This window comes from Dendropsophus ebraccatus, chromosome 6 (assembly GCF_027789765.1).
Source record: "Dendropsophus ebraccatus isolate aDenEbr1 chromosome 6, aDenEbr1.pat, whole genome shotgun sequence".
NCBI classification, from domain to species: Eukaryota; Metazoa; Chordata; class Amphibia; order Anura; family Hylidae; genus Dendropsophus; species Dendropsophus ebraccatus.
The window spans coordinates 127,709,967-127,737,936 of NC_091459.1; the positions used below are offsets into that span (position 1 = coordinate 127,709,967).

Genomic DNA, 27,970 nt, shown 5'->3' on the forward strand with positions numbered 1-27,970 from the left:
GCCCCCACCTGCATTTCTAAAATATTTTTTTTGTTTGTTTCAGTACTGAAATATATTGTATGAAATATATATTCTATATTATGTCATTACAAAGTACAACTGGTCCTGCAAGAAAAAGTCCTCTTATCCCTCTGTATGGAAAAATCAGTAACGGTGGAGCAGCCAAAAGCAGTGAATAGAATGTGACACTCAACCAGTGCTTTTCCCGTCAATACTCATGATCATCACAGGGTCCATCGTTCCTCGATCATTAGAGATGAGCGGATTTTTTCGGATTCTGCCAATGGCTGTATCCCAGTTTTCCAGGCGTTCATTAGGAGGTATCCACCCGCTGCACGGAGCGAGCAGACAGCGGGAATCCGACGCCGATCGTTTTGGTTCTCACGAACCATAAATCGGAAAAGTCCGCTCATCTCTACCGAACATAGGTGGTGGCTTAACCTAATGATATCTTATTACTTTATGAGATGTGGAAACCCTTTTAAGGTTTGTTGTCATTTCTATGAGAACTGGAAACAGCTATTTACTTTCACTGTAAACAAAGCGTGCCTCGCCTCTCCTGTACTCGAGTGTTTACTCATAGAGGTCTTGTGTCACCTTTCATCTGGAGGATATTCCTGGCTCACCTCTATGACTCAATCACCTCTGCACCAGCTGACTCCATCACATGGGTCCTCTGCAGGTGTTACCGTAATACTTCTGAGCTGTCACATTCTTTGTTAGAAAGAGAAATGCAATGTCCTGGAGTAAAATGAAATGGGACCTTCAGAAAGGGATCAGAACAATGTGTGTCAACCCTCCCTGGCCGTTCAATACTAGTCAATAAAATCAATAATAACTAGAGTTGAGCGAGTACTAAAATTCTCGGGTGCTCGATACTCAAGACAAATATTTACCGATGATCGGGTGCTCTTTTCGAGTAACGAACCCCATAGAAGTCAATGGGAAACTCGAGTATTTTTGCAGGGGACCAAAACTCTTCACAGGGAAGGTTGTGTGAAAACCCGGAAACCTCAGAAAATGATGGAAACAACATGGAAATGGACAGGAAACGGCATGGAGAGCATGCATGGACGCCTATGGGGCTGGCTTATTGCAAAATTACGCCAAATTATGGGCTCCCGGCTCTCTCCCCCATGTTCCTGTATTTCCTCCCTCGCTCCAACTTCTGCTCACTGTCGGGCCAGTAGTCTCCTGAGTTAAAGCGACTCTGTACCCACAATCTGACCCCCCCCAAACCGCTTGTACCTTTGTATAGCTGCTTTTAATCCAAGATCTGTCCTGGGGTCCGTTTGGCAGGTGATGCAGTTATTGTCCAAAAAAACAACTTTTAAACTTGCAGCCCTGTGCCCTATGGACGTGGCCTAGATTGTGTATGCATTAGGCTGACACAACCTCTCTGTCCCATCGAGTACCCTAAAACTTGAACGAGTACCAAGCTTGGACGAGCATGCTCGCTTATCACTAGTTGGCATACAAGTAGAAAATCACTTTAGACTTAACTCGACTAGATTTGCACCAAGAACTGTAGAGGTAGTGAACGTAGAATAGCAGTGCTGGCTTGGTTTCGTGCTGAGAAGAATACAGTGAGTTGAGAGCAGTGAAGAAGAGTAAGTTGTGTAAGTTTAAAGTAGTGGAGATGAGTTTGTCTTAAGAGTCCTAACCCAATGTAGTACTGTGCTCTGCCGGAACTTTAGAAGAAGAAGAATACTTGAGAAGAATACTTGAAAGAAGAAGAATACTTGTGCCCGTGTTTCGACTTTTGTCGCTGTAACCACTGGGCGGTTGCCCTACAGTGTTGGGTTACCTGTCCTCCTAGGGTGACACAAGCCCCAGACCTTGTTACCTGAGTTGAGCAAGGTGTCCAAAGTTACCTGGTTTCACCTGCGTTGGGAGACAGAGTTTGTTTTTGCTCTCTCTGGATCAGTTTCTCTGCGTTGGGATACTGTCCTGCACTTTTAGAGATGTTTACAGTGTGGGTCAGGGTGATCTCTGACTTGTCCTCTCTGCTGGTGTTTAGCACTACATTAGAGGTAGAAGAGTTGTTTTAAGGAAAAGAGTCTCTGTGTCTTTCATACGTCTGTCTACTACCACACTCCAGACTAGACTACACTGGACTGGGTAGGGGGACCTGGCAGAACCAGGGCCCAGCTAGACTACAACAAGGACTGTCTTGTCTTGTGTCCTCTCTCTACAGAAACTTGACTTAGACTGACTAAGTGTGTCTACACTTCCTCTCCCTGTGTAACAACCTCTGTGAGTGGTGAAGAAGAGAGTGCAAGAAGAAAGGAAGATAGAGATAGGTGGAAGAGAAGAGCAGTTCTCATTGCTGGTGCAGATCCTGAGCAAAACATTAACCCTTAGTTCACTACAGCTGTGCATAGTACAGAAATGAATATACATAATACTGACATCTAGTGGCAAAATTAATACATGACTTTATTACCACTTCACTTTAAGTTACAGTCTTTTAGGCTTTAGACCTTTAAGAGGGGTGTTTAGACTAGTCACGCCTGTGGTGGGACACCACACAGGTTTTTGCAGGCCCTTGGAGGGCCCATCATCCATTTATCCATTATGGACTCATAATTCCATAATCCACACATTATGTACAATTACTTGAGACACCACTAACACACTCAAACACACATTACTGAAACAAACATTACTGACACAGACTCATTACTGATACACACAGTACTGACACAAACACTGACACACACAACACTGACTGACTGACACACATTACTGACTAAATGACTTAATGACACATTTTATGACTGAATGATGCACACATTCCTGAATGGCTAACACACACAAACACTGACCAACTGACTCACACATAAACACAGCACTTACATCTCAGTGTTCTTCCTCTTTGTCTCTGTCAGGCTGATCTCCACACTATAAGACTGAGGACAAATAGGTCATGTGATCAGGTCCTTCACCCCTCTTTCTCTCTGCAGGATGTTCATAGGTCCGGCTGCTTCTCTGGTGTTGGGCCCACAGACCCTGCATTACAGTGAGCAGGCTAAACATTACAGTACCGGGCTCCTTTCCCTCTCTAAGCCCCTAGAGGCCCTATGGGCCCTGACACTTGCCCAGGAACTTAACGTCTATCTGAAGTGTGGTTTGAGGAAAGAGTCTCCAAGGAGTCTCTTATGTGGTGTAATATAGAGTACCTGTCAGCTCTCCTGTGTGGTGCAGTATAGGGGATCTGTGTATACGATGCGTATACGCTCCGGCCGGGATCCCATAGAAGATAAGGTAATGTGTTTCAGCGTACAAAGTATGGCCGTTGTTTCCGATAGAAACAACGGCCATACTTTTACGCTGTGTGAACATAGCCTTAGGTTGCATTCCCATCTTTTCAACAATTATTTCTGTGGTATACATTGAAAGCATAGGAGAAAGGGATACTAGCATATACCACAACGGGAATCTGCCAGACCCGTTCATTCACATTCGGCACATTTATAAGCATTAACTGTTTTACACTATAACTTCAAAGTGTTGTCAACCAAATACTTCAGTCCCACATAAAAATGTCATACACATTCAATGGAATCGATCTGCCAATGTCCAGCCATTTTATACACTGGCGTCGTATTCTCCTTGGCCGCAATGTAGAGCACAGAGCCATGTGTTGTATAGGTGTGAACATAACCTTATTAGATCTCTCAGATCTCCCATGTGGTGCAGTGCCAAAGCTTTCACTTTCTTTAAATTCAGAAAGTCAGCTTGCGGCTCTACACTTGTACTGTAACTATATGCCTTAGCCAATGAGCATCGAATCATATTAGTGTGTACTGACACAGCACCCGCCACATAGGCTACAAGCCCTCCACCCAGTTATTTTCCCTGAACTGAGTTATCCAGTTAGGCTATGTTCACACTACGTAAGTTTCCGTCCGTAGCGCGTTCCGTGAATATGCGGCCGGAAACTTACGTAGTTAGCGTACAATGCAAAGTATACGATCCCGGCTGCACAGTTCACACTTCATACGAATTTACGCCCGGATCGTATACGGTGGCGTAAAAAATGAACCAGACCATTGTTTCCGGACGGAAGGCTGTAACTTACGCCCGTAGAGTACCGCGCGGATCCGTACGTAGTGGTGATTTCTTAATTTTTCCACTCTTCTATGCCGATTCAAAAGGTTCTGTGGGGTGTCCAGGGCTAGGCGAAGATTTCCAAGGAAAAGACCGCTGTCAGATCGCTACGTAGGGCGCTCGGGAAGCGTAAGTAGACTACGGGCGTAAGTTCGCGGTCCGTAGGTAGATGGCCGCAAGTAGTGTAAATCTCCGTCCGGACTTTTAAACGTATATATCCGGCCGCGAAAATATAGCGGCCAGATATATACGTAGTGTGAACGTAGCCTTATAGTGTAAATTTATTCTTTGTTACCGAAGTTCTCCTTTAGGGTACGTTTACACATATCAAATACGCCTCGGATTTCTCGCTGTGAATTCACAGCGAGACCCGCTGGGGATCGCTGCCCAGTAAACCCTATGGGCAGCGGGATGCACATCCCGCTGCAAGTTTGTCTAGCCCGCCCCGTTAACCCCCCTGCCCACTCCGGATTGCTTTGGCGGGGCAGCGCACTGATTGGCCACTCTGGAAGTGTCGAGAACCCCCGAAGCAAGCCGGAGGGGGGACTATGTAAAGTATAAGCTCCGGCGGCCGGAGGGTTAACAGGGCGGGCTGCTGACATACTCACAGCGGGATGTGCATCCTGCTGCAAGTTTGTCTTCCCATAGAGTGTACTGGGCAGGGATCCGCAGCGGGTCTTGCTGCAAATTGGCAGCGAGAAATCCGCTGCGGATCCGGTACATGTGAACGTACCCTTAAGGTAATTGATAAAAAAAAAATTTACCAAAATATACATTAGTACTCAATGTCTTCTACACGCAAGATGTTTAAAATGGCACAAAAGCAACACAAACAGTGAACCAATTTGGGCCAGTAATATCCTTGTTGTTTCAGTTAGAAGCTTTTGTAAGCTTTTATTAATATATAAATATACAAGCTATACAATTTCTATCTCACTTGCAATTATTTATTTTTCCTTCAATCTGTTGACCACACTGGCAGTATCAGGGTCTGATATAAGTGCTTTTTACCCATTTTCCACCAGTATCTTAGAGCTACATTGGTCTTTAGCTAAAGAGAGTCATGTGACATGGGCTGTTTACTAGAGACATGATGACCAACAATTACAATCAAAATAGGCTCAAAATTGTGCACTGATTAATTTCTGAACTCCGACTTTATAAAAGTGAATGTTCTAAATCCTTCTGGCACATGGTTTTTGTATCATTTGCACAGATATAGAGTTAAACTATAAACTCTTATCGGTCTGCACCCATCTCTACAGAATACATAGAAGCTTACAGCTTACACTGAACTCAATAATAACACAGTATTCAGTATGCTCCCTCTAGTGGTAGCTTCAGGTAGCCAAAATTGTATTATTTTACTCTATAAAGATACAGAGGATTTATAGCTAGGTTAGCCTCCCTCCTGCCTTATATGGCTGATAACAGAGGACAGCAGGATAAAATTCAATTAATATCACTAGTAGCAAATTATTTAGTAAAGAACCTCTTTAACCCCTTCATGTCCGAGGTTGTTCATGCCTCAATGTCCAGGTCAAATTAATGCAATGTTCCTCCCCGCCTTCTAAGAGCCACAGCGCTTTTATTTTTCTACCCATATGGCTGGTTGTTTTGGGGCTTTTTTTGCGCCATGATTAGAATCATATTGGTGTAAAAAAAAAAAAAAAATTGGATTGCTTTTTATTATTTTTTTTTTTCTGATGTATGATTTAAAAAAAAAAAAAAAAAAAATCAGCAATTTTTTTTTCTTTTCTTTTCTTCATTTACGCCATTCACCATGCAGGAACATTTTACGCCATTCACCATGCAGGAACAATAATGTTATCTTTTTTTAATTACACTTTTTTTTAACACTTTTATTTTACTTCAAAACATGTGATCATTAGATTGCATATACTGATCTTCGTTATGCCATAGCATAGCATAGATCAGTGTTATCAGCAATCGGTGCATAGAGCCTGACTGAGAGCAGACTCTATGCACAAATGGACAATCCAACAGGACGGTGGTAAGTGGCTTACCCCTACCCGTCGGTACAAGCAATCAGGTGCTTAACCTGTCACTGACTTCCTTAACTGTCATAATAGCTACAGACTGCAGTGTTTAAGGGGTTAATGACAGGCAGCTGTGGTATTGCAGCTGCCTGTCATTATCTCCAGCCACAGCCAGACTGATGTGTGAGGTCCTGCTCTCACTGCAGCGGTCCTGCACACATCCACAGCCCCTAAGTGTCAGGAAGGTATATATACACGTATGGCAGACGTGAAGGGGTTAAACAATTACAATGGCATACAATAGGTCTCTTTACAGCATTGGCTGAATACAAAGTCTATCTGCGAGATATGGCACAGATCTCAAAGGGTTTAGGGGAGTTTGTAAATCCTATTGCAGGGGTGAGGTCCAGTTTGGCTCCAGGTGCAGGCTGGAAGGTAAAGTTCTGTAATAGTGTTGTAAAGAACAGGAAGAGCTCCATTTTGGCCAAGGTTTCTCCAGCACAGCTCCTTTTACCTACAAGGAAGAAAAATGTAAACATAAGTCGAAGATGACTGATCATCTGAGATTACAACTAGAGATGACGGACCGTCGGACTTTTGGTCTGACAGCATCAGCGCTCTCTCATCATGCCTTTGATCCCGGCCGCATAATTGCGCTCCCACGAATATGGGGCCAGGATATTCCAGGGAATTCAACAGGGATTCCCTGGAATATCCTGGCCGCATATTCCTGTGAGCGCAAGTATACGGCCGGGATCAAAGGCATGATGAAAGAGCGAACCAAAAGTTTGAGCAGTTTGCTCATCTCTAATAAAAACCTGATAGAAAAAAAGATTCTGTAAATATTTTTTTTAGAAAGCTTTGAGGCTTTGATGTGTTAAAGGGGTCATCCTCCCGAATTAGGAAAACACGGCCACTTACTTCCAGAGACAGCACCACTTTTTTTTTCCAATTTTGGTGGTGTTTGGCAATGCAGTTGCGTTAACATGAATGGAGATTAATTGGAAATCACCTCTGAACCCGAGACACGAGTAGTGTTGTCTCTGGCAGAAAGTGGCTAACCCCTAGATAACCCCTTTAAAGCGATACTGTATCCAATAAACCACCCCTTTCCTAAACTACTGGTATTGTTCGTTTGATGAGAGTAAGTCCTACTTGGATGTGTCTTGGTTGGCCTTCTTCCTCCGTTCCCTCCTCATCATTAGAAACACCCAATAGAACGCATTGGGGGAGATTTATCAAACATGGTGTAAAGTAATGGCAACATACGGCCCTATTATGCAAAGGATATCCGTAATTTGGATAATATGTATGTTATTCAATCTCAAAATGTAGGTAGACGAAAAAAAGATATTGGGGGAGATTTATCAAACATGGTGTAAAGTGAAACTGGCTCAGTTGCCCCTAGCAACCAATCAGATTCCACTTTTCATTCCTCACCGACTCTTTGGAAAATGAAAGAGGGAATCCGATTGGTTGCTAGGGGCAACTGAGCCAGTTTCACTTAACACCATATTTAATAAATGTTCCCCATTGAGTTTCACTGATTCATTAGGTAATTAACATGGGAATACAGGCAACGTGGGAAACGTGGCATCTATCTAGGCTTTCTTGGAACATGAAGATCAGTGACAGACCATTGCACAATTGTTAGAATTGTAGAATAAAGATGGCCGGAAATTTTTGTCTTTCTTCTTTGGTCAAACCACCACTATATTTAATCACTTTTGAATTGTAGTTTACGGTAGCCATAGTGTTGAGTCATTGATTTAAACAGAGCACAACCCTTTTACAAAGGATAAGTCTAAGGAGAGGTCATCTAGGTGTTCATGATGTGACCCCCACCCCCATTAAAAAGCCATGCGTTAGAAATCTTACCTATGGAAAACGGTATGAAGGCCTCATTCTTTTTGAAATTCCCTTTAGAATCAAGAAAGTGTTCTGGATAAAACTCTTCCGGCTTCTCAAAGTAAGTTTTCTCTTTGAGTATGGAGTACATCAACGGGAAAACAACAGTGCCCTAAAGGGGAAACAAAAACGTTACAATGTATAAGCTTACCAAAAAATATTGTGTAGATATTAGAGATGAGCAAACCGGGTTCGGGTTCGAGTCGATCTGAACCCGAACGTTCTGCATTTGATTAGTGGTGGCTGCTGAACTTGGATAAAGCTCTAAGGTTGTCTGGAAAACATGGATACAGCCAATGACTCTATCCATGTTTTCCACATAGCCTTAGGGCTTTATCCAAGTTCAGCAGCCACCGCTAATCAAATGCCGAAAGTTCGGTTTCGGATCGACTCGAGCATTCTCGAGGTTCGCTCATCTCTAGTAGATATCACATACAGTATGACCATACCGCCTTGTCCTGGGACCCATATCCAACCTAATAAACGTTATGTAGTATGGTTGAAAAAGACACGTCCATCAAACTCAACCAAGGACGGGATGGATAAAGAGAAGGGGGATGGATGATGGGTAGGTTCTTTGCATATGCATTTATGTTATTTTGTTATTTATACTGGTTCTCATATTATATTGTCTTAATATGTGTTCTCATAACTTGTAACACCACGTTACTCCTCCCAGTGAGATATTATGGACATGTAAGGGTTAACACTATTCTGTATTGCCTATCCTAGTTGTCGAGCTGATCTGCAACACTCAGCATTTGATTACCAGTGGCTGCAGAAATTGGATGCCACCCTAGGGCTGCCAGGACAATATGGACACAATCATAGGTTGCATCAATGTTTTCCTGGCAGCCCTAGGGTGGCATCCAATTTCTGGAGCCACCGGTAATCAAATGCCTAGCGTTTCAGTTGCCAAACTCTAACATTTTGGCAGATCAGCTCATCACTAGTTGTTACATATCAATGCTGTGAGTTTGGTCACATGACCTTCTCTCAGGCATCTTCTATCTGAAGTGTGGTTTTAAAAAAAAAAGGAGTTTTTAAAGAGACTCTGTCAGCAGGTTTAGGCTCTCCTATATCAGGGTAGCATAAACTAATAACAGAGAAGCTGAACAGAATGATGTATCACTTACATTGTTCTGTGCAGCTGATTCAGAGATATCTGCCTGAATAACGTGGATGATTCATAGCCCTCTCAATTATGTGCAGGAGCCCAGTAGTCCTGGATATTCATGAGAAGCAGAAAACTCCACCCACCAGCTGCTGATTGGCTGTTATCTATCCATGATGTGTATAGGCAGTCAACTGTCAATCAACAGCTGGAGGACAGAGGGGAGGGGTGTGGCAAGAATCCTATTTTCCTGCACATTAGGAGCACGGCTGAACAGAATTATACAAGTAATACACCAATCTGCTCAGCATTTATATGACTAGTTTATGCATTCTTAATTTAAGGCAGTTAGATATTCCCTTTAAGGATGTCAGCTATGGTATACACTGGCATCCTAGTCATTAGTAGAGATGATCAAACATCGGAAAATCATAGGTTCTATCGAACTCAAACCTTGTCGAATCTTCCGCATTTGATTCCCGATGCCTTCCCAGTCTGTGGGGAAGAAGGAGACAGCCCAGGTAACGCCAGGAATTCCGGGATTCAGCCTAGGTAATAGGCTGTATCCCGGAATTCCAGGCGCTACCCGGGCTGTCTCCTCCTTCCCCACAGACCGGGAAGGCATCGGGAATCAAATGCGGAAGGTTCGACAAGGTTCGAGTTCGATAGAACCTATGATTTTCCAATGTTCGATAATCTCTATTCATTAGCTGCTGATGTACAGCATAGAAATTTGTATCGGATAGGTATGATCCCAACCTTGGAGGATCTACAAGTTCTTTCATGTGGTGCAGAACAGAGGTTTATTTTCTTGGACCTGAAATTTAGCTTGGCGACCTGCATTTATTTGCTGTTGCCAATGAAAAGGGGTCTATTAGTGTGCTTGTTCTTACTGACCCAGCACCCACTGCATGGGCTACTAGTTATTCCCCCACTTTGAAGTATCCAGTTCCAGTACAAATATTAGCTTTGTTTCTTACCCTTGGAATAAAATACCCTCTGAATGTGACATCTTCAGAAGTTGCATGTGGAAGACCATTTGGTACAATATCACCAAATCTTTGAATTTCATGTACGACAGCGTCTGTATACGGCATCTGTTTCCTGTGCTCCATTTGAGGTTGAGCCGATCCGATCACTCTTTCAATTTCTTCTTGCACTTTTTCTGCCAAAGGAAGCGTAAAGATGTGGCTTAATGGGACTAATATTTCCCTGCACAACGATCAGCTGTCCAATAAGCAAAGGCTTGTACTTCAGCTCATGGGATTGATTTTGTAGACCTATAGAACAGTGTTTGTAGGCAGCCAATGTGCTGCCAACAATAATGGAAGTACCACACATCGATCCAGCGATTCAGATGATTGTTTACTTACAATATTTGGCCTCTCTAAATGGTCCTACACTTGTACATAGCCTATTGATGCCTATTTTAGGCAACTATCTAGCCATGTAAATAGACTCTAAACTCAACAATTTTAATGCTTAAAGTGTAACTGTCATTTCAGTGATATTTTTTTTAGAAAACAATAAATATGAACAGTATAAGCAATTTTAAGAAACGCTGTAATAGGTTTCATTTAGGAAAAGTTTTTCCTTCTGTACTAAAAAAAAAACCAGTTTTTTTTTGTTTTTTACTTGAAGACGTCAAGAGTTTTTCTTTTATTATAAGTATATAACAAATCTCTGGCACTTTCTGAAACCATTTGAAAGAACCCCCCCCATTTTAAGCTACTAGTACTACTCCACTGCCTTACTGTAAAGCATCCTTTTCCTGCTAAGAAAGTAGAAAAATCAATACCAATGAGGACTGCCCTTATAGGTCGGAGGAAGGGGGGGGTAAATAAACATTTTAGCTAGGTAAACATAATTCTTACTTTGAATTTCTGGATATTTCATCATGAGCAGTAGACCCCATCTCAGGGTGGTTGATGTGGTCTCCATCCCGGCAGCGAACAGGTTTGCTACCAGTACAGTCAGGTTGTCATTGTGGAAATACTCAGTGGATTCCGGCTTTCCCTGAAAAGCACAAAGCAGCTAAATATTTATAACCTATTATTAGGCTTAGTGGCCAGGATAAAAAATATTATTATTACATATAGATAATGACCTGACAAATTCCCTTTACTATTGTCTCTTAAAGGCATTGTCCCACAAAATGGAAAAACAAAATAAATCCCACGACTAATACACCACTATTCTAGAACTATCTATGGAGACACAGTAGCAGTACAGAGAAGAAGTTAGTGGAATCTGCTTGGCGCAAACACCCCTTCTGGAACACCGGCCACATTCCCTGTGCTTTATCTGAATGGAAAGAACTCCTGGCACTGGTGGAGAATAGAATTTAGGCTTTTATTAAATGTGACATGTTTCAAAGGTACAATCCCCTCTTCATCAGGCCTGATGAAGAGGGGATTGTACCCTTGAAACATGTTGCATTAAATAAAAGCCTACATTGTCCTACTGTGACTGACACCGAGGATCCACCCTGGAGAATCCGCAGGTGGTAGGCAGCATCCTTTATTGATCCAGAGCGCACATTAGAGTTGTGCCTAATTGTTAACGACCCACTCAGGTGAGCGTGCATTTGCACACACATGCATATTCTTCCAATGTGTGTTTTGACCTGCACATGCAGCGCCGTTTGCGTGTTTTGTTCTCTTTGCATATACTATCTATGGAGAAAAACGTCAATGTCATTTTCACTCTTTTTAACCTCCCTGCAGCTTTGGTCTCTTTAACTTTTGTGGGTGGCATTGGTGTGATTATATGGCCAGCAAGCAACAGTAGTCTGGCTTCTAGTAACTGGAAATTTACCAGAGCTCACCTTGTATCCCTCCACTGATCTATATAAAAAGTAACCCCCTCACACACAGCTCTAAAGATCTCTTGTACATGGTGCTATGGGATGTTACTTTCCTGAATTGTTTTCCTGAGATGTCGAGGAGGAAGCTACTGTATGTCTCTTTCCTTGCTTCTCGGCACCATTTCGTTGCAGTTAGTCATTTGTTCCATGGTCCACTGAGACTGTTAGGGGCACTGGGGCACCTGTTAGGAGCACTGCCCACCCCAATAGCGCCTATCCAGCTCACCCAGGCTGGCCCTCTCCACTCCACAATTATTGTTAGAAAGGGACAGGTCAGCCAGATCGGCACTATGAGGGTGGGCAGTGCTTCTAACGAGTGCCCCAGAGCTCCTAATGGTCTCACCGGACTGGGAAGAACATTACTTATTGAGCCAAAGCGCTGCCGAGGAGACATACCTACCTTCTCAGCATCTTTGGTAAAAGGGGGCTAGATGAACCTGAACTGCTGATACTTCCCCTTTAATTATTTTTATAAAATAATTGTTACACTGTGCCTCCTACCTCTTGTTGCTTTGTTAGGAAGGCGTCAATCAGGTTCCTCTGGTCATTTACATCCAGTTCTTTCTTCTTCTTTGTAAATGTCGCTCTTATGAAATCCTGAAACTCCCTGATGTTCTTATACACTGTTCTGTGGGGTCCGGGCAACCAGTCCATCAATGTCGGAAAACTGTTATACAGCTAAATACACATATAAAAGTCATCAATGTTAATATAGATACTTATAGTAGGTGCTATTATAATCATGCCTTACACACACACACACACACACACACACACGCACGCACGCACACACACACACATACATAGCACCTGTATCCACTGTTGCCTGACTATTTAACTATGTTGCTGAACAAAAAAATCTGGCATTGTTCGAGAGTTCATTTAATGGTCCCTAGGGGCCAAAGAAGGAGACAAAGGGCTTTATATGGGAGCAGGGAACAGGTGAGTATTATTATTCTGCATCTACTCTACTTCTACATGTGAGCAGCCGGGCATCCAGCATATTCATGGCTGCTCAGTGAAACCCAGAGGTGAATCACAAGGATTTCAAATGCAATTTTTTTTGTAAAATTCTGAAAAAATTCTATTACTTGTTAATCCGTTTGCCCCTTAAAGGCGCCCAACGTTTTGTTTTTGTTCCCAGAGAGCCAGGGAGAGAGTTGCATGTAGTTAGGTTCAGCCACCTACTCCCCGGCTCTTGGAAAAAAAAAAATGTTGGACGTTGGACTTCCCCTTTAATTATAAAGTGTTAAGAGCATTCTGACTTACCCTGATCCATGTGCTTCCCAGAATTCTTACATTTTCATTGATTAAACTCATGAGCCTCTGTATGGTCGGATCCTCGTAGTCAAATCTATGACTGAGCAGTATGGTCACGATGATATTGGCTACGGCAGCATTTATACTTGTCAAATTATCAAATGGCTTTCCTGAAAAATGTGAAAGTATATATTTATTTTAAAAAAAAGCCAACAATGTTGCTATATATTGTCATAAGCTGTAATATTAAAACCACCAAGCACTGCGAAGCTTCCCTAATCCCACCCAAACAGCGCTGACCTATTGAGGCCAGATCTCCACAAGACCACTGTAGGTGACCTGTAGTATTTGCAACAAGATCCTTCTGGGCAGTGCGGTGGCTCAGTGGTAAGCACTGTAGTCCTGGGTTCAAATCCTACCAAGGGCAACATCTGCAAAGAGTTTGTATGTTCTCCCTGTGTTTGCGTCGGTTTCCTCCCACACCCAAAACATACAGATAGGTTAATTTAGATTGTGAGCCCTAATGGGACAGGGAGAGGAGGAGGAAGAGGAAGAGGAGGAGGAGGAGGATCACTCTTGTTTCAGTAATGACAAACTGCTCAGCCAATCACAGGCTGACTTTTTGCAAAGTTTGAAGTGAATCTGGGTTCAGTAGGCTCGGCTCGCTCATCTCTAAAATTAACCCCTCACCTTCATAGGATCTGAACTTCTGTACTAAACATTCGGCCTCCTCAATGATCTTGTCTTCTATGGTTCTCTTCCCCATCCCATAGTCTCGTAATGTTGAGAGCGCAAATCTTCTCATCACTTTCCAATTCTCTCCATTGGAAAATACAACCCCTGAACAAAATGAATAAACATTATACAGCGTAATCAAATAGGACTTAAGTTCCTATCAGAGAACTCTACGGCCAGCTGTTTTCTTTGGGGGAAGCTGCCAGGGAGTCTTTAATGGGTTGTCCATGCACTAGTGAAATTGATCCACAGCAACATTTGTAGCCGTTATTCCCTCTGCTTACCATTGTTCCCTAATAATTTTGCAATTATAGGTTGAAAGGGTCGGTCAGAGAAGGAATCGGCATGGTTGATAAGAGCGTCCTTAACAGTTTCATAGTCACACAGGACAACAGTTTTTGTCATGCCTATGTGGACACCGATGATGGGGCCATACGTCTTAGCAAGCTGTGAACCCAAGAAAGGACAAGGTTATCGTTAAACAGAATGTGTCCTCAGAAAAATGACTAACTGTATAAGTTTTAAGTATTTATGTTAAACATGCAATTTGTACTTTTTTTTTTTTTTTTTTTAGTAATTCTGAATTAGTAATTAGTAATTCTGGTAGTAATTCTGAAAATGTGCACTTTTTATTCTTGCCACTAGGCCTAACACTAAGCTGAGACATCCTGTTCTGTCTAGGATGATAAGGATGAGACTGCTGGAAAGTGATCCATACAGTATTAGGCCATGTTCACATGTTGTTTGAACATCGTCCGTTGTTTGACCCGGCCTTTACAGAGGTCATTCCACAGGAAGTAAGAGGCAGAGCTGTAAACAAAATTTATTGTCTTCTCTATGAATGGCCGTCACCTTTCACCGTAAGGCCATGTTCACATGCTGTATGTGGACAATAGATATTGGCCATGTTGCAGGTTGCAACAACGGCATGTTTATTGCCACTGTGCTTTTACATTAGCGTGTATAGAACAACGTCAGTAGGGTATAAACGCTGTATGCACTATGGCCGGGTCAAACAACGGCCAATGTCTGAGGTGCTCAACAAGCCTATACTACAGTTTTGGCATTATAATCGTCACTTTTTTTAATCGGAATGCGGGCACGTTCGGGTGTGCCTGCACTACATTTACCCATAGAGCAAAATGTAAAGCATTGCCGGGAGTCGTACTTTACATTTTGAGTGCAGGCTATCTTTTGCTTCCGCTGTTCACTGAATAGCGGCTGGACAAAATGGACCCGTGAGTTATTTTGTGTGGTCGCATAGAACACCGGCTGTAGTGCATACAGCGTGTATACACTATTGCCGTTGCTCTATACACACTAATGTAATAGCACACTGGCAATTAACAGTGGCCTTTGTTGCAACCTGCAACAACGGCCGTTATTTATTGCCCACATTCAACGTATGAACATGGCCTTATGATGAAAGGTGACAGCCATTCATACAGAAGACAATAGATTATGTTCACAGCTCAGCCTCTCGCTCCCTGTGGAATAACCTCTGTAAAGGTACAGAACTTGCTCAAGATCCTTTCCTATTCATGTCAATGGGAATTATTCTGTCTACACATGTGTCCACCCTAACCTTTCCTAGAATTTACTTAAGTTGTCATGCCACAACTTCAATACATTATGTGATTTACATCACAACAAAAGGATAGCCGATTATGGACACATATAGTATATACATCTCTAGGCAGAGTATTGTGTTTCTTTTTTCTCTAAGCTAGTTGGCTAAAACAAATTTTTGCATATTCTGAACCATGATCCCTGATCCCAAGAAATGTTACAACCCCCCCCCCCCTTTATATAATTACAGAATTTGTACTTTACCTCCACAAATGTTTCTTGAGGTTTTAACATGTTGATAGAGAGGATATTTCCAATGATTGGTAAAGGTTTTGGTCCAGGTGGGAAATTTTTACCATTTTCCTTTTTGCTGTTCTTAAAAGCATTGGCTAAAAATAAGATGACAACGACAGAGAGGAGGACGGTGACCAGGTCCATGGTGAGTCCGGGTCCTGTGAAATCTACAAAGGACAAACAAAACATAAGGAGAAACTGAAGGGATTTGGTTAATGTTCCACATTGTGTTATTAAACTATACGTATGCTTTTACAATAATCATTTATTGTTTCAATACAGAAAAAAATATCTCGATTATACAATAATATTTTCTTACATGGTGACAGTCTTTGCAACTTCTCAGACATCTTGGTTACCGGTATATCCAGAAAACAGAACCATTGGAATCTTTTACAATATTCTAGACATGTCTAGTATACGGTCCAATGGTTGCACATCCTAGAGTACTCATATAAGTCTAAAAGTCCACCAGTAACCATAAGATGTTCGGTAGTATTGTTATTCATGAGCTCAGTTTCAATCAATGCAATCTAATAGTAAGGTGTTCAGTAGTATTGTAATTTGTGAGCTCAGTCCCAATCAATGCAATCTAATAGTAAAGTGTTCTCTAGTATTGTAATTCATGAGCTCAGTCCCAATCAATGCAATCTAACAGTAAGGTGTTCTGTAGTATTGTAATTCATGAGATCAGTTCCAATCAATGCAATCTAGTAGTAAGGTGTTCTGTAGTATTGTAATTCATGAGCTCAGTCCCAATCAATGCAATCTAATAGTAAAGTGTTTTCTAGTATTGTAATTCATGAGCTCTGTCCCAATCAATGCAATCTAATAGTAAGGTGTTCTGTAGTGTTGTAATTCATGAGCTCAGTTCCAATCAATGCAATCTAATAGTAACTATTAGATTACACATATACATATACACATATACATATAGTATATACATCTCTTGGCACAGTATTGTGTTTTTTTTCCTCTAAGCTAGTTGGCTGAAACTAATTTTTGGATACAAATTACAATACATGACAATAATTCATGAGCTCAGTCCCAATCAATGCAATCTAATAGTAAGGTGTTCTGTCATATTGTAATTCATGAGCTCAGTCCCAATCAATGCAATCTAAAAGTAAGAAATTTGCAGTTTCTCCATCATGTTGTTAAAAAAATAAAAAAAAAATAAGAACTTTATGCCTTACTTTGTACAATACAGAGACGTCAGCAGACTGAACAGTTAAGTGGTTGATCCATCGATCTCATGTGTTCTCGCTGTAAACCTTCAGCTTTTACTCCCTTAGAGAATCATTAACCATTTGATAACAATGCAAGGTATTGGTTAACTAATGGTAAAGTTACCTTTGTACATACTGTAAATAGTCTGGTACCTAAACAGTCAGGTAATTGACCATTAGTACAGTCTAATAAACCAGAACCAGAGAGAATGAGTGGATCAAATATATAAAGTTGAGTAAATAGATGACAATTTCTTCCTTTAAAGTAAACTATGTCACATATCATACTGTACCATTTTACGAGAATGATGTTTTAAAGGGAACCAATCACACTAAAAACACTGTTACAGCTCTAAATATGTTCCTATATGACCCCTAGCACTGTTTCAAGACATAAAAGCAAACACTGTGAGTGTTACTTATATGTCCTGCAAAACTACTTTGTAAAACTCACCCATCTAGTCATGTGGGTGGTCCGGAGCTCCTAAATAGTGACGGCAAGCGGGAAACCTCGCCCACAATCATGCCTTGCAGTGCTGACACTCAGAGACTGTCCCTGCGTGATGCTGCCGATACACCGATGCTCCCAGGGAGGCATGATTGCCGGCAAGATTTCCTGCCAACTGTAACTACTTAGGAACTCCGGACCGCCCACATAACTAGATGGGTGAGTTTTAGAAAGTCGTTTTTCAGGACATATAAGTAACACTCACAACATTTACTATATGTCAGGGAACAGTGCTAGGGGCATCTAGGGATGTATTTAGAGCTGTAACAGCGTTTTTAACATGAATAATTCCCTTTAAGCTGATATACCACTGGTGAAGTTGAAGGGATGCTGAAACATGTTGGGAGCATGTAATAGATCAAGTGAGGCTCATGCAATATTCTGCATGTAATACATTAAAAGAGAAGTAGGGCAGTAGTAGACCTTGCTCTACTTACAGAACAGTAAGTCAAGGATGCTTTATACATTCCTTGCTTACTGTTAGTAGACTCCCAGGGCTGGGTAATTTTTGCCCTACCCAGGAAATCTGTACTGCACCCATTAGTAAATCAGAGCTGCTTCCTACAGAGCCGGCTTACAGTTAACTGTTTAATGCCACTGAAAGTGTACCAGAGTGTGGCACACAATGCCCTGCATGGGATTCATCTACAGAAACTGGCTCGCTGTCTGCTCTTGCCCAGAAAGTCCTGTAGAGTTAAAGCAAAGACTGTGCTGAACCAGTTATTTTCTTCTTTTTAAAGATTACCATATTGTTTTGAAACACGTTAAATTCTGTGGATTATGACTAGAGATGACCGAACATTGGAAAATCTTAGGTTCTATCGAACGCAAACCTTGTCGAACCATCCGCATTTGATTCCCGATGCCTTCCCGTACTGCATCCTAAAATCCCGGAATTCCAGGTGGTACCCGGGCTGTCTCCTTCTTCCACACGGACCGGGAAGGCATCGGGAATCAAATGCTGAAGGTTCGACAAGGTTTCGTGTTTGATAGAACCAAAGATTTTCCCATCGCCCATCGCCTAATTTTTTTTTTTTTTTTTTTGCATGATTGGAAATACAAAATAAAGCAATAGTATTGCTTTGCCAAAATTGCTTTCTTTTGAAGTTTGACCCTTCCATCTCACTGTCGTTGACAGCTGTTGCCTAAAATCCTAGCCCAGCTGATAAAGGAGATGGGAAAACCCCTTTAAGCTTTTTGGCTACTATGACATTTGGCTTTTAATTTTCCATATAAACACCTTTCTTGAATCCACAGTATGTCATAATAGAGACCTGGTGTCACCTTTGCTCTAGCAGATAAACCTGGCTTATCTGTTGTCACATACCATCCCCATCACATGGATCTCCACCCTCTACCATCTTCCTGCTGAGCTATCACTCTACATGGGACAACATATGCTGTGAACACTTGTTCTTGGGCAGATCGTTTTTTGGGGGTCTTTCTAGTTCCTTAATATTTACCACCTGTCTATGGCATATCACATCAGATAATGGGGGTATGACTGTCCACACCCCTGCATTTCAGCTGTTTATACAGATTGTATTACTCTGAAGAGTTTTCCACCCCCCTTCTTGCTCCTTGTTGCTCGATACAACATGGCTCTATATGTTTAGTTGTTGCTGTGCCTTGTATTATAGCTCTGTCCTATATACAGTACTTGAATAAAAGTAAAGCGCTATAATAATAAATGGGACTACTACTACTAGCCCTGCACAGCCGCACATCTCCTGCCTTGTCCATCATGTCCTATACTGTACTGCTGCTGCTGAAAACCTCCCTATGCACATGATAAACTTTTTATTCTAGGAGACCTCAGTTTAATACATGACTTTTCAGGCGAATGGGAAAACTTTTGATTTAGGAGAAACATATTGATCCCAAATCAAATCTTTCAGCTGATTCTTATGGTACCCCAATTATTTTTTCAGCTTTAGGCTATGTTCACACTACGTAAGTCTCCGGACGTAGCGTGTTCCGTGAATAAGCGGCCGGAGATTTACGTAGTTTGCGTACAATAGAAAGTATACGATGTACGGCTGCACAGTTCACACTACGTACGAACTTATGCGAGGATCGTACGCGGCGCCGTAAAAAATGAGCCAGACCATTGCTTGAGGACGAAAATGCCGTAACTTACTCCCGTAGCGTAACATGCGGTCCCGTACGTAGTGGTGATTTCTTCATTTTTAAACTTTTCTTTGCCGATCCAAAAGGTTCTGCAGGGTGTCCGGGGCTAAGCGAAGATTTCCAAGTAAAAGACCGCTGTCAGATCGCTACGTAGGGCGCTCGGGAAGCGTAAGTAGACTGCGGGCGTAAGTTCGCGGTCCGTACGTAGCCGGCCGCAACTAGCGTAATCCCCGGCCGGAGTTTAACACGTATATGTCCGGCCGCGAAAATATGCGGCCGGACATATACGCAGTGTGAACATAGCCTCAAAGGGAATCTGAGCTGCAATCCATATTCTAAACTGCTGAAACTGTTATATATCTGTTAGGACAAGGAGACACAAGGTACCTTTCATATATCCAGCTGTGCTTCCATTACGTAGGAAAATGATTTTATTCTCTGGTGCAAAAGGACTAAGGGCTGTAACACCTCCTCTTTCCCCTTCCTAACCCTTTTTCTGCTTGATAGACGGAAGCAGGGTCTTGCTTCAAACTTGCATCGTTTAGAATGAGATTTGCCTTTACTCACCATTGCCAGTCCTTCAGGCCTTTGGACCTAGCTTCATGGAGCAGCACGTGTCATATCCAAATGCAGTATAGATCCGTCCACAAAGAGGGTGCGCACGTACCTTCTCAAAGTCAGTACCTTAATTATTCTGCACCTGTGGCTTGGGTATTTAAGGAGGCTTTCTACACATGCGTCTGCCTGAATATCAAGTTCCTATGGTCCTGCAAAGGTGTTTCTGTGTTTGCTTTGCAAAAGTGTTGCTGGGTTCCTGCTACAGCGTTCCTGCCATATTCAACCTGCCTCCGGTGTTCCTGCTGTGGTGTCCTTGTGTCCTAGTGTTCCTGCTGTCTCATCCCTTTTGCTTCCAGTATACCTCCGTGTTCCTGCCTTGTAGTCATGTCTAGAGATGAGCGAAGCAGGCTTGGTTTAGCGTCATACGAAGAAGAACCATTGACTTTTAAATTCTACTATCTGTCTGCTCTGTGGAAAAGGTGGAGACAGCTTAAGGACCACCTGGATACAACATGGATACAGCCCTAGAAAACCTGGATATAGCCCATCTTGCTCATCTCTAGTTATTTCTATGAAAAAAGAGGCAGTAGCTATTTACCTTCTATATAAACACTGCATGCTTTACCTCTCCTCTACTCTACTCAAGGTCATTGTTATCTGATATCTCGTGTCACCGTTCCTCTAGAGGAAAACTTGTCTCAATTACTTAATCTGTTTTGCTCAAACAGCTTCATGACATAAGTCTCCACCCCTCACTGCTTTAGCCATCACCATATTACTGCTGAGCCCGCACTATGTTATCAACAGAAATAAAAGGAAAATACAATTGGAATAAGTGAAATATAAGCTAAAGAAAAAGGTAGAGAAAAAATAGATTTAATTATATGGGGAAAAAAATTATGATCAATAATACCTGTTAAATATAAAATGTATTGTAATGTGCTACCAGTCCATAGAAGATGGGGGCAGAGGATATTTGCAACAGAGATTGGGCTGATCCTAATCTGGGAGAGATCCAAACTTCATCTGGAATTAAAATCAGCACCATGGATGAGCAGCTGCATGCATACCTTACATCACCATGTGCTAGAGTGCTGTAAAGCCGCCGTAATGGGTCTCTGGCAGAAGAGGAAACGTTATTTGGAGTGATGAATCACACTTCTCTGTAAGGTGTCTGATAGATGAGTCTGGATTTGGTGAATGCCAGGAGAACATTATTTGTCTGTCTGGATTTTTCTGGATGTGTAGTTGGTGGAGGAGGGAATAATGTTATGGGCTTGTTCTTCAGGGGTTGGCCATTATCCTTTAGTTTTAGTGAAAGGAAATCTTACAAAGAAAATTTGGACAATTGTTGCTTTTAGCTTTGTGAGAACGGTTGGGTGAAGACCTTCTATTTCATTATGACTGTACCCCCAACAACCTCTATAGAGGCATCAATTGATAAATTTGGTGTGGGGGAATTTGACTGGCCCTGAGCCCTGAGCGTAACTCCATCAAACACCTTTGGAATGAACAACTATGCCGCACAAGAATGTAATATTATAAATGACACGTGTTGACACAGTGCAGTGTCCCAGAAGCCATGTGCCACTGCTCTTGGTGTATATGTAGGTCAGCACTGAAGGTATATGTATTGTTGGGCTTTCTGTGGATGGTAAAAGTCATGTATTTTTGTTACTAGATGTCATTGTCTGCTATGGTTCTATTATAGCACACAGCTGAAGGGAACAGCAACAAAGGGTTAATGGTGTATGTGTTTAGGCCCATGTTTTCCTGTCTGTCCCCATCTGAAAGATGGCTTGTTGACCAATCCCTGTACAGGCCACCCCTGTTTCCCCAGGTTCCTCGCTACAAATAGCAAACTAGCAAGAAGTCTATAAATAGAGGTGGAGTAGGCCATATTGCGCCCTTTTTAGTTCCAGTCTAGGCAGAGAAAAGTACAAGTTGGTTCCTGCTGAATGTCTTCCAGGCCTGTCCAACCAGCCAGTGCCACATGCGGGTTCTCACAAGTGTATCCTGATTTCCAATGTTCCTGTTAGCTAGCCATGTTTGTTGAGGCTACCACAGGGAACTATGCTCTATCCATGCTGAGGAGTTAGTCTGTTCTTTCCTAGCCCTGAATTCACCAGGATTTTCTGTCTCAAGCTAGCAGATTGGAGACGAGCAACTTTGCTGACGTACCCCGATGCAACTTGCTAGTACCTAAAGGGAACCTCCAATGGCTGGGTCAACCTTAAATGGAGCCCCTACTACTAAACATGTCATTCCGTGCCCTCATCCAGCAACAAATGGATAGTCAAAGCCGTGAGTACAGGTTGTTCTTCGAGATGATCGCCACTGACCCCTTCAGAAGAGCACAGTACTATCTGGATATGTCCCCCTTAAGGTAGTCTGCCTAGTTTTCCCATCTACAACTTACATAAGTCACCTTATAAAGATACTTTGCAAAACTTAAGTTATCGTCTTTAAAACTCAGTACTAATAGAGATCCTGACTACAGATGATTGAACATTGGAAAATCGAACCTTGTCGAAAACTCGAACCTTGTCGAACCTTACGCAGTTGATTCCTGATGCCTTCCCGGTTCGTGGGGAAGGAGGAGACAGCCCGGGTACCGCCTGGAATTCCAGGATTCTGCCAAGGTAATAGCTAAGAGTCCTGGAATTCCAGGCGGTACCCTGGAATTTAGTTTTTTTTTTTTAGCAAATTTCCTTAAAGGGGTAGTGCGGCGCTAAACAATTATTCATAAAATAACACACATTACAAAGTTATACAACTTTGTAGTGTATGTTATGTATGTGAATGCCCCCCCCCCCCCCCCCCCCCCGGAAGTGTGGTGCATTATACTCACCGCATCTTATGTCGACCCCTGTCCGCCATCTTGTGACAATGATGTAGTCTTTTGGAGGCCGGCCGAACCGCTCCATCCGTCCCTTATGCCGGCCCCCCTCTGCTGCGTTATCAGCAGCTCAGCCGCTATTGGCTGAGCATAACTGTGCTCAGCCAATCGCAGCTGAGTACAGTTATGATGCGGCATGAGGGACGGATGGAGTGGTTCGGTCAGCCTCCAAAAGACTACATCATTGTCACAAGATGGCGGACAGGGGTCGACACGAGATGCGGTGAGTATAATGCACCACACTTCCGGGTCTAGCGTGGGTGGGGGGAAACAATAGTTATATCCTGAGGCTAAAACGATGGTTTGAAGAACTGAGGACAGGACTGCCACCCCCAAAGCACCAATCAGCCTGCTCTGTTTATTAGGAGTGGTCTGGGTCAGCTGGGACGAGATTGGTACTCTGGGGGTGTTAGTCCCGCCCCCAGTGCTCCAAACCACCATATTAGCCTCATTATAAGGCTATGTTCCCACAATGTCGTTGTGCGGCCGTTTTTTAGATGACCATCGTTTTGGGCCTAAATGCTACTGTATTTTGTAAACTATGGTTGTAATTAATCAAAATATGACTGTAAATGAAAGCTCTCCAAAAATACGGCCACAAAACAAACATGTGTGAACATACAGTATAGTGCCTATAGTCTAACTGGTAAGTGGAGAGATAGTATACCCTATGAGCCTATCACAGTACTCAAAGGAAGACTGAGATGTGATGGCATAGTATAGTTAACAGGATGTTATTAACAGGGTACTCTGGCAGAAATATTTTTCTTTCAAATCAACTGGTTTTAGAGAGTTATATAGATTTCTAATGTACTTCCATTTAAAAATCTTAAGCATACCTGTACTTATCAGCTGCTGTATGTAATGCAGGAAGTGGCTTTTTTATTTTTAGTCTGACACAGTGCTCGCTGCTGCCACCACTATCTGAGACAGGAACTGTCCAGAGCAGGAGGAGTTTTCTATAGGGATTTACTACTACTCTGGACAGTTCCTGTCTCGGACAGAGGTGGCAGGAGAGAGCACTCTGCCAGACTGGAAAGAATACACCACTTACTGAAGGACATACAGCAGTTGATAAGTATGGGAAGACTTGAGATTTTTAAATAGCAGTAGACTACAAATCTATATAACTTTTTGAAACCAGTTGATTTGAAAGAAAAATATTTTCACAGTGTGTTATAAAGGAGAACTAGTACTGGTATAACTTCCTACAAAATGTTATTCCCATCTTAGGTATACAGCATATCCGCATAATATACAATAAATGTGTTAGATGCAGATGTTCCCTTCCTCACCTTTCTTAATGGCTGTTATCATGTGTGTTTGCAAAATGACTATCAAACAAACATCATGGGGTAGATTTATGAAAGGGTGTAAATATACTCAATCTGCGTAAGGTAAAGATATAGGCACTCACCCACGTATGTGGAATCTTCTCTATTTCAATATATTTTCATAAAAACCTCAGAGAGAGGGAGCATGGCAAACAGGTCTCAGCGTCGCACGGTTCGTGTTAAGCTGAACACTTTATTATACTGTGGCATTATACTGTGATTTTGGGGTGTTGGGTGCACCCAGGCATGCTCCCCCTAATGTCCCAGTGTCATTCCGGAGGTGATTGCATCGTTAGGAAGGTTTCATTGGAGACTTGGTGACCTCCAAGTGGTCGAATTTGGATTTCCAAGTGCCGCTAATTTTTTTTTCCCCTAGACTATAATGGGATCGAATATTTGTTCGAATAGTCGAATCTCGGTGCCTATTCGATTCGAATTCTCGAAAGTCGAATATTTCACTACTCGCTCATCTCTAGTTGGTGCCACTGGTCACCAAATCTAAATACATTATTTGAAAGAATAAACATCAGAGCATTACTCACAAAAGATCTAAATTCGCTGGATTTTTTAGTGTCTCGTAAAAGCTCTTCTACAGCCATCATAAGGGATGCGGGTGTATAGGCTCTCAACGTTGATCGAGACAAGATGGTAACCCTCTCTCCACATTACATTCTCCAAAGCTTGGAGGAATTCACCTGTATCCTTTAGGGATGAGGGGATCGTGGGCAAGAGGGGTCTCAACAGCCAGTTTATATATTTAGATATGGCTTCGGTCGCTGAGCCGATCCCTGCAGTGATCGGTCGCCCAGGGGGTTGGTTCCGCGACTTGTGTATTTTTGGAAGGAAATGCCACCTAGGTTTTTTAACATGTAGGGGTATCAATTTTTCTGCAATTTTATTAGAAAGAAGACTTTGCTTAACGCCCAACTGTAACAGGCTCCTAAGGTGATCCACAATCTTCAAAGTAGGATCATCTAGTTTTTTATATGTAGTGGTATCGCTAAACTGCCTATTAGCCTCTGTGTTATAATATGTAGTGGACATAACCACATTGTCGGACCTTCTTATTGTAAGATCAGATCTTGATTTTAACCATTTTAATGCCCTACTCTAACTAAGGGTTAAATTGGATGGGGCTTTAGGGTAAATAAGGGCTTTAACTTCATTTGTGACTGCCTGGGCAAATAGATCGATGGCACCACCGGGTTCTAACGGGGGACTAAAGGTGGATCTGTTCACACCCTGAAACTCTTTATTTCCATAGGAGCTAACCAACTTCTACCGTCTACTCCCAACTCTAAATCCTGTAGAATATGAATACACTCCCTCTCATTATGAGACAGGTTTTCTGACACACTGAATCCTAATGAACTTATAACTGTCGGGATTTCAACTTTTCCTTTCCTTCGCCTCAGTCTGAACAGTTACTTTTTTTTTTAATACATTAAGTTGGTCCTCTATAACTCTTTCTCGTAGCTTGGGCCTTAGAGAGATCCACTGACACCAATTCATATTCTTTTTTATTTCTTTGCAGAATAATAAGAATGACATTTTTTTGCATGTTCCCCATATGCAGCATTCCAACAATTCACAAAGTCCTGGTCATCTTGATGTTGCGAAGGAGATTTATACCCTCTTAGACCTCTTGGGACTCTCCCACAGTCAGCATAGGACTGCAGGGACTTGATCGTCCGGTTAACGCTATTTTCCAGCGATTTTGTACTTAAAACCTGAAGCTTGTCTTTGGTGTTTCATGTAAATATACACCTGGTGTAAACTGCCCACAGCAACCAATCGCAGCTCAGCTTTCAGCTTTGGTAAAATGAAAGGGGAGCTGTGATTGCTTGCAGTGGGCAGTTTACACCAGGTGTATATTTACACCCTTTCATAAATCTTCCCCTATGTGTCTTTGTGTGACTGGTCACCCAGTGGCTGTCATGTAAACTGCAGCCTGTTAAGGGTTTTCCAGAATATTGTGATATTGTATTGAATTGTATCATGAGAATTTAAAATATTTTACTGTATTCAAGGAAAGGTAATTCTCAGTGGAGCTGGGATAGCCTTTTTGTCTCCACACATCTTTATGGCCATGTTCACACTCACTCACGTTCGGCAACTTTTAAACTTGCAGCCCCGTGCCCAAAGGGAGTACCTGTGCCCTAACTTTGCACCACCCCTCCGTCCCTCCTCCCCACCCTCCTCATCATTAGGAATGCCACTGGAACATTTTCTCCATGCTGAACATTGCACAGGTGTCTTAACGATCCAGCCCATGTGCCAGGCTGACAGAGCTGATGAATAGTGGGCAATCTGCCCGGAGCATTCCTAATGATGAGGAGGGTGAGGAGGAGGGATGGAGAGGTTGTGCCAGCCTAATGCATACACAATCTAAGCCACGCCCGTTTGACACTGGGCTGCCAGTTTAAAAGTTGTTTTTTAGGACAATAACTGAATCACCTGCTGAACGGACCTCAGGACAGATCTTGGATTAAAAGCAGCTATCCGAAGGTTTGGGGGGGGGGGTCAGATTGTGGGTACAGAGTTGCTTTAAATTCATGGGACCTTTCAAAATTAGCCCCACCCAAAAGGGCCATCATCAACTTAAACTAGAATATTGTACCAACAATTAAAATGACGGCCCATAAAGTATATTAAACAACCAACGTTATTTGATATGCAAAACAACGACCGTTATTTTGAGTATCAAATAACAACCGTTGAAAATCGCTGTGTGAACATAGCCTATGGCAGACTCTCGTTAAGGAGAACTAGTATCCCTTTGACCCACTAAGAAAAAAACACTCAAAAGGGAATCTACTGTATCTAGAGTTTCATGCTGGCTGTACCATGGCCAGTATGAGAAACAGGCTCCATTATCACTATAAACTATGATTTACTATGAAAACCTGCCAGGCTTCCTTCTCCCTACCTCTCTATGCTTGATTGATAAATCAGATCCTATTTCTCTACAGAAAGAGATCTACCATTCAAGTCCAGCAGGGCTGGGACAAACTATTTAAGACTATCCCAATGACTCAAAGCTTCCTCAAGATGGCCGTAAACCTAAGGTGGGAGAGCAGTGGGAGCAGGAGAAAAGGTGGATTGGCACAGAAGCCATTTTTCTTCACTTCCTGGATTTCTATCAGCTACCAGTGTGGCAGAACCGTACAGATACGGTAATACATTGTATAGACACACCTATATAACTTTCAATGTACTTTTAATAGAAAACAAATTTTCATTATGTGGAGTTCCTCTTTAAGACCACAACCTCCCAAAATAGTGCACATGTGTCAAGATTTGATCAGTCAAGAATAGCTCAGGTACAATACCATTTGTTGTTTGACAAGAAAAGTGTCTATGAGAGTCCTCTGGTCGTTCTCATCTAGCTGCTCCTTGTGCTTTGTGAAGGTCTCTGTAATAAATGTCCTCAGCATTTTCCTTCACTTGTGA

At 42.3% G+C, this 27,970-nt stretch overlaps 1 protein-coding gene across 2 annotated transcripts; it reads right to left on the reverse strand.

Annotated features, from left to right (window-relative positions):
• Window positions 1-5,049: 5,049 nt before the first annotated feature.
• On the reverse strand, window positions 5,050-27,970 carry LOC138796043 (cytochrome P450 2K1-like). Of its 2 annotated transcripts, none has more exons than XM_069975928.1 (10): window positions 27,850-27,970; window positions 15,830-16,026; window positions 14,281-14,443; window positions 13,952-14,101; window positions 13,271-13,431; window positions 12,503-12,679; window positions 11,010-11,151; window positions 10,116-10,300; window positions 7,992-8,133; window positions 5,050-6,627 (listed from the first exon to the last, which is right to left on the reverse strand). In XM_069975928.1, the coding sequence occupies exons 2-10, from the start codon at window positions 16,001-16,003 to the stop codon at window positions 6,449-6,451; spliced, it is 1,473 nt and encodes a 490-aa protein (XP_069832029.1). In that variant the 5' UTR covers window positions 16,004-16,026; window positions 27,850-27,970; the 3' UTR covers window positions 5,050-6,448. The 2 variants fall into 2 exon arrangements, with proteins under 2 accessions (XP_069832029.1, XP_069832028.1); XM_069975927.1 differs by lacking the exon at window positions 27,850-27,970 and adding an exon at window positions 17,056-17,119.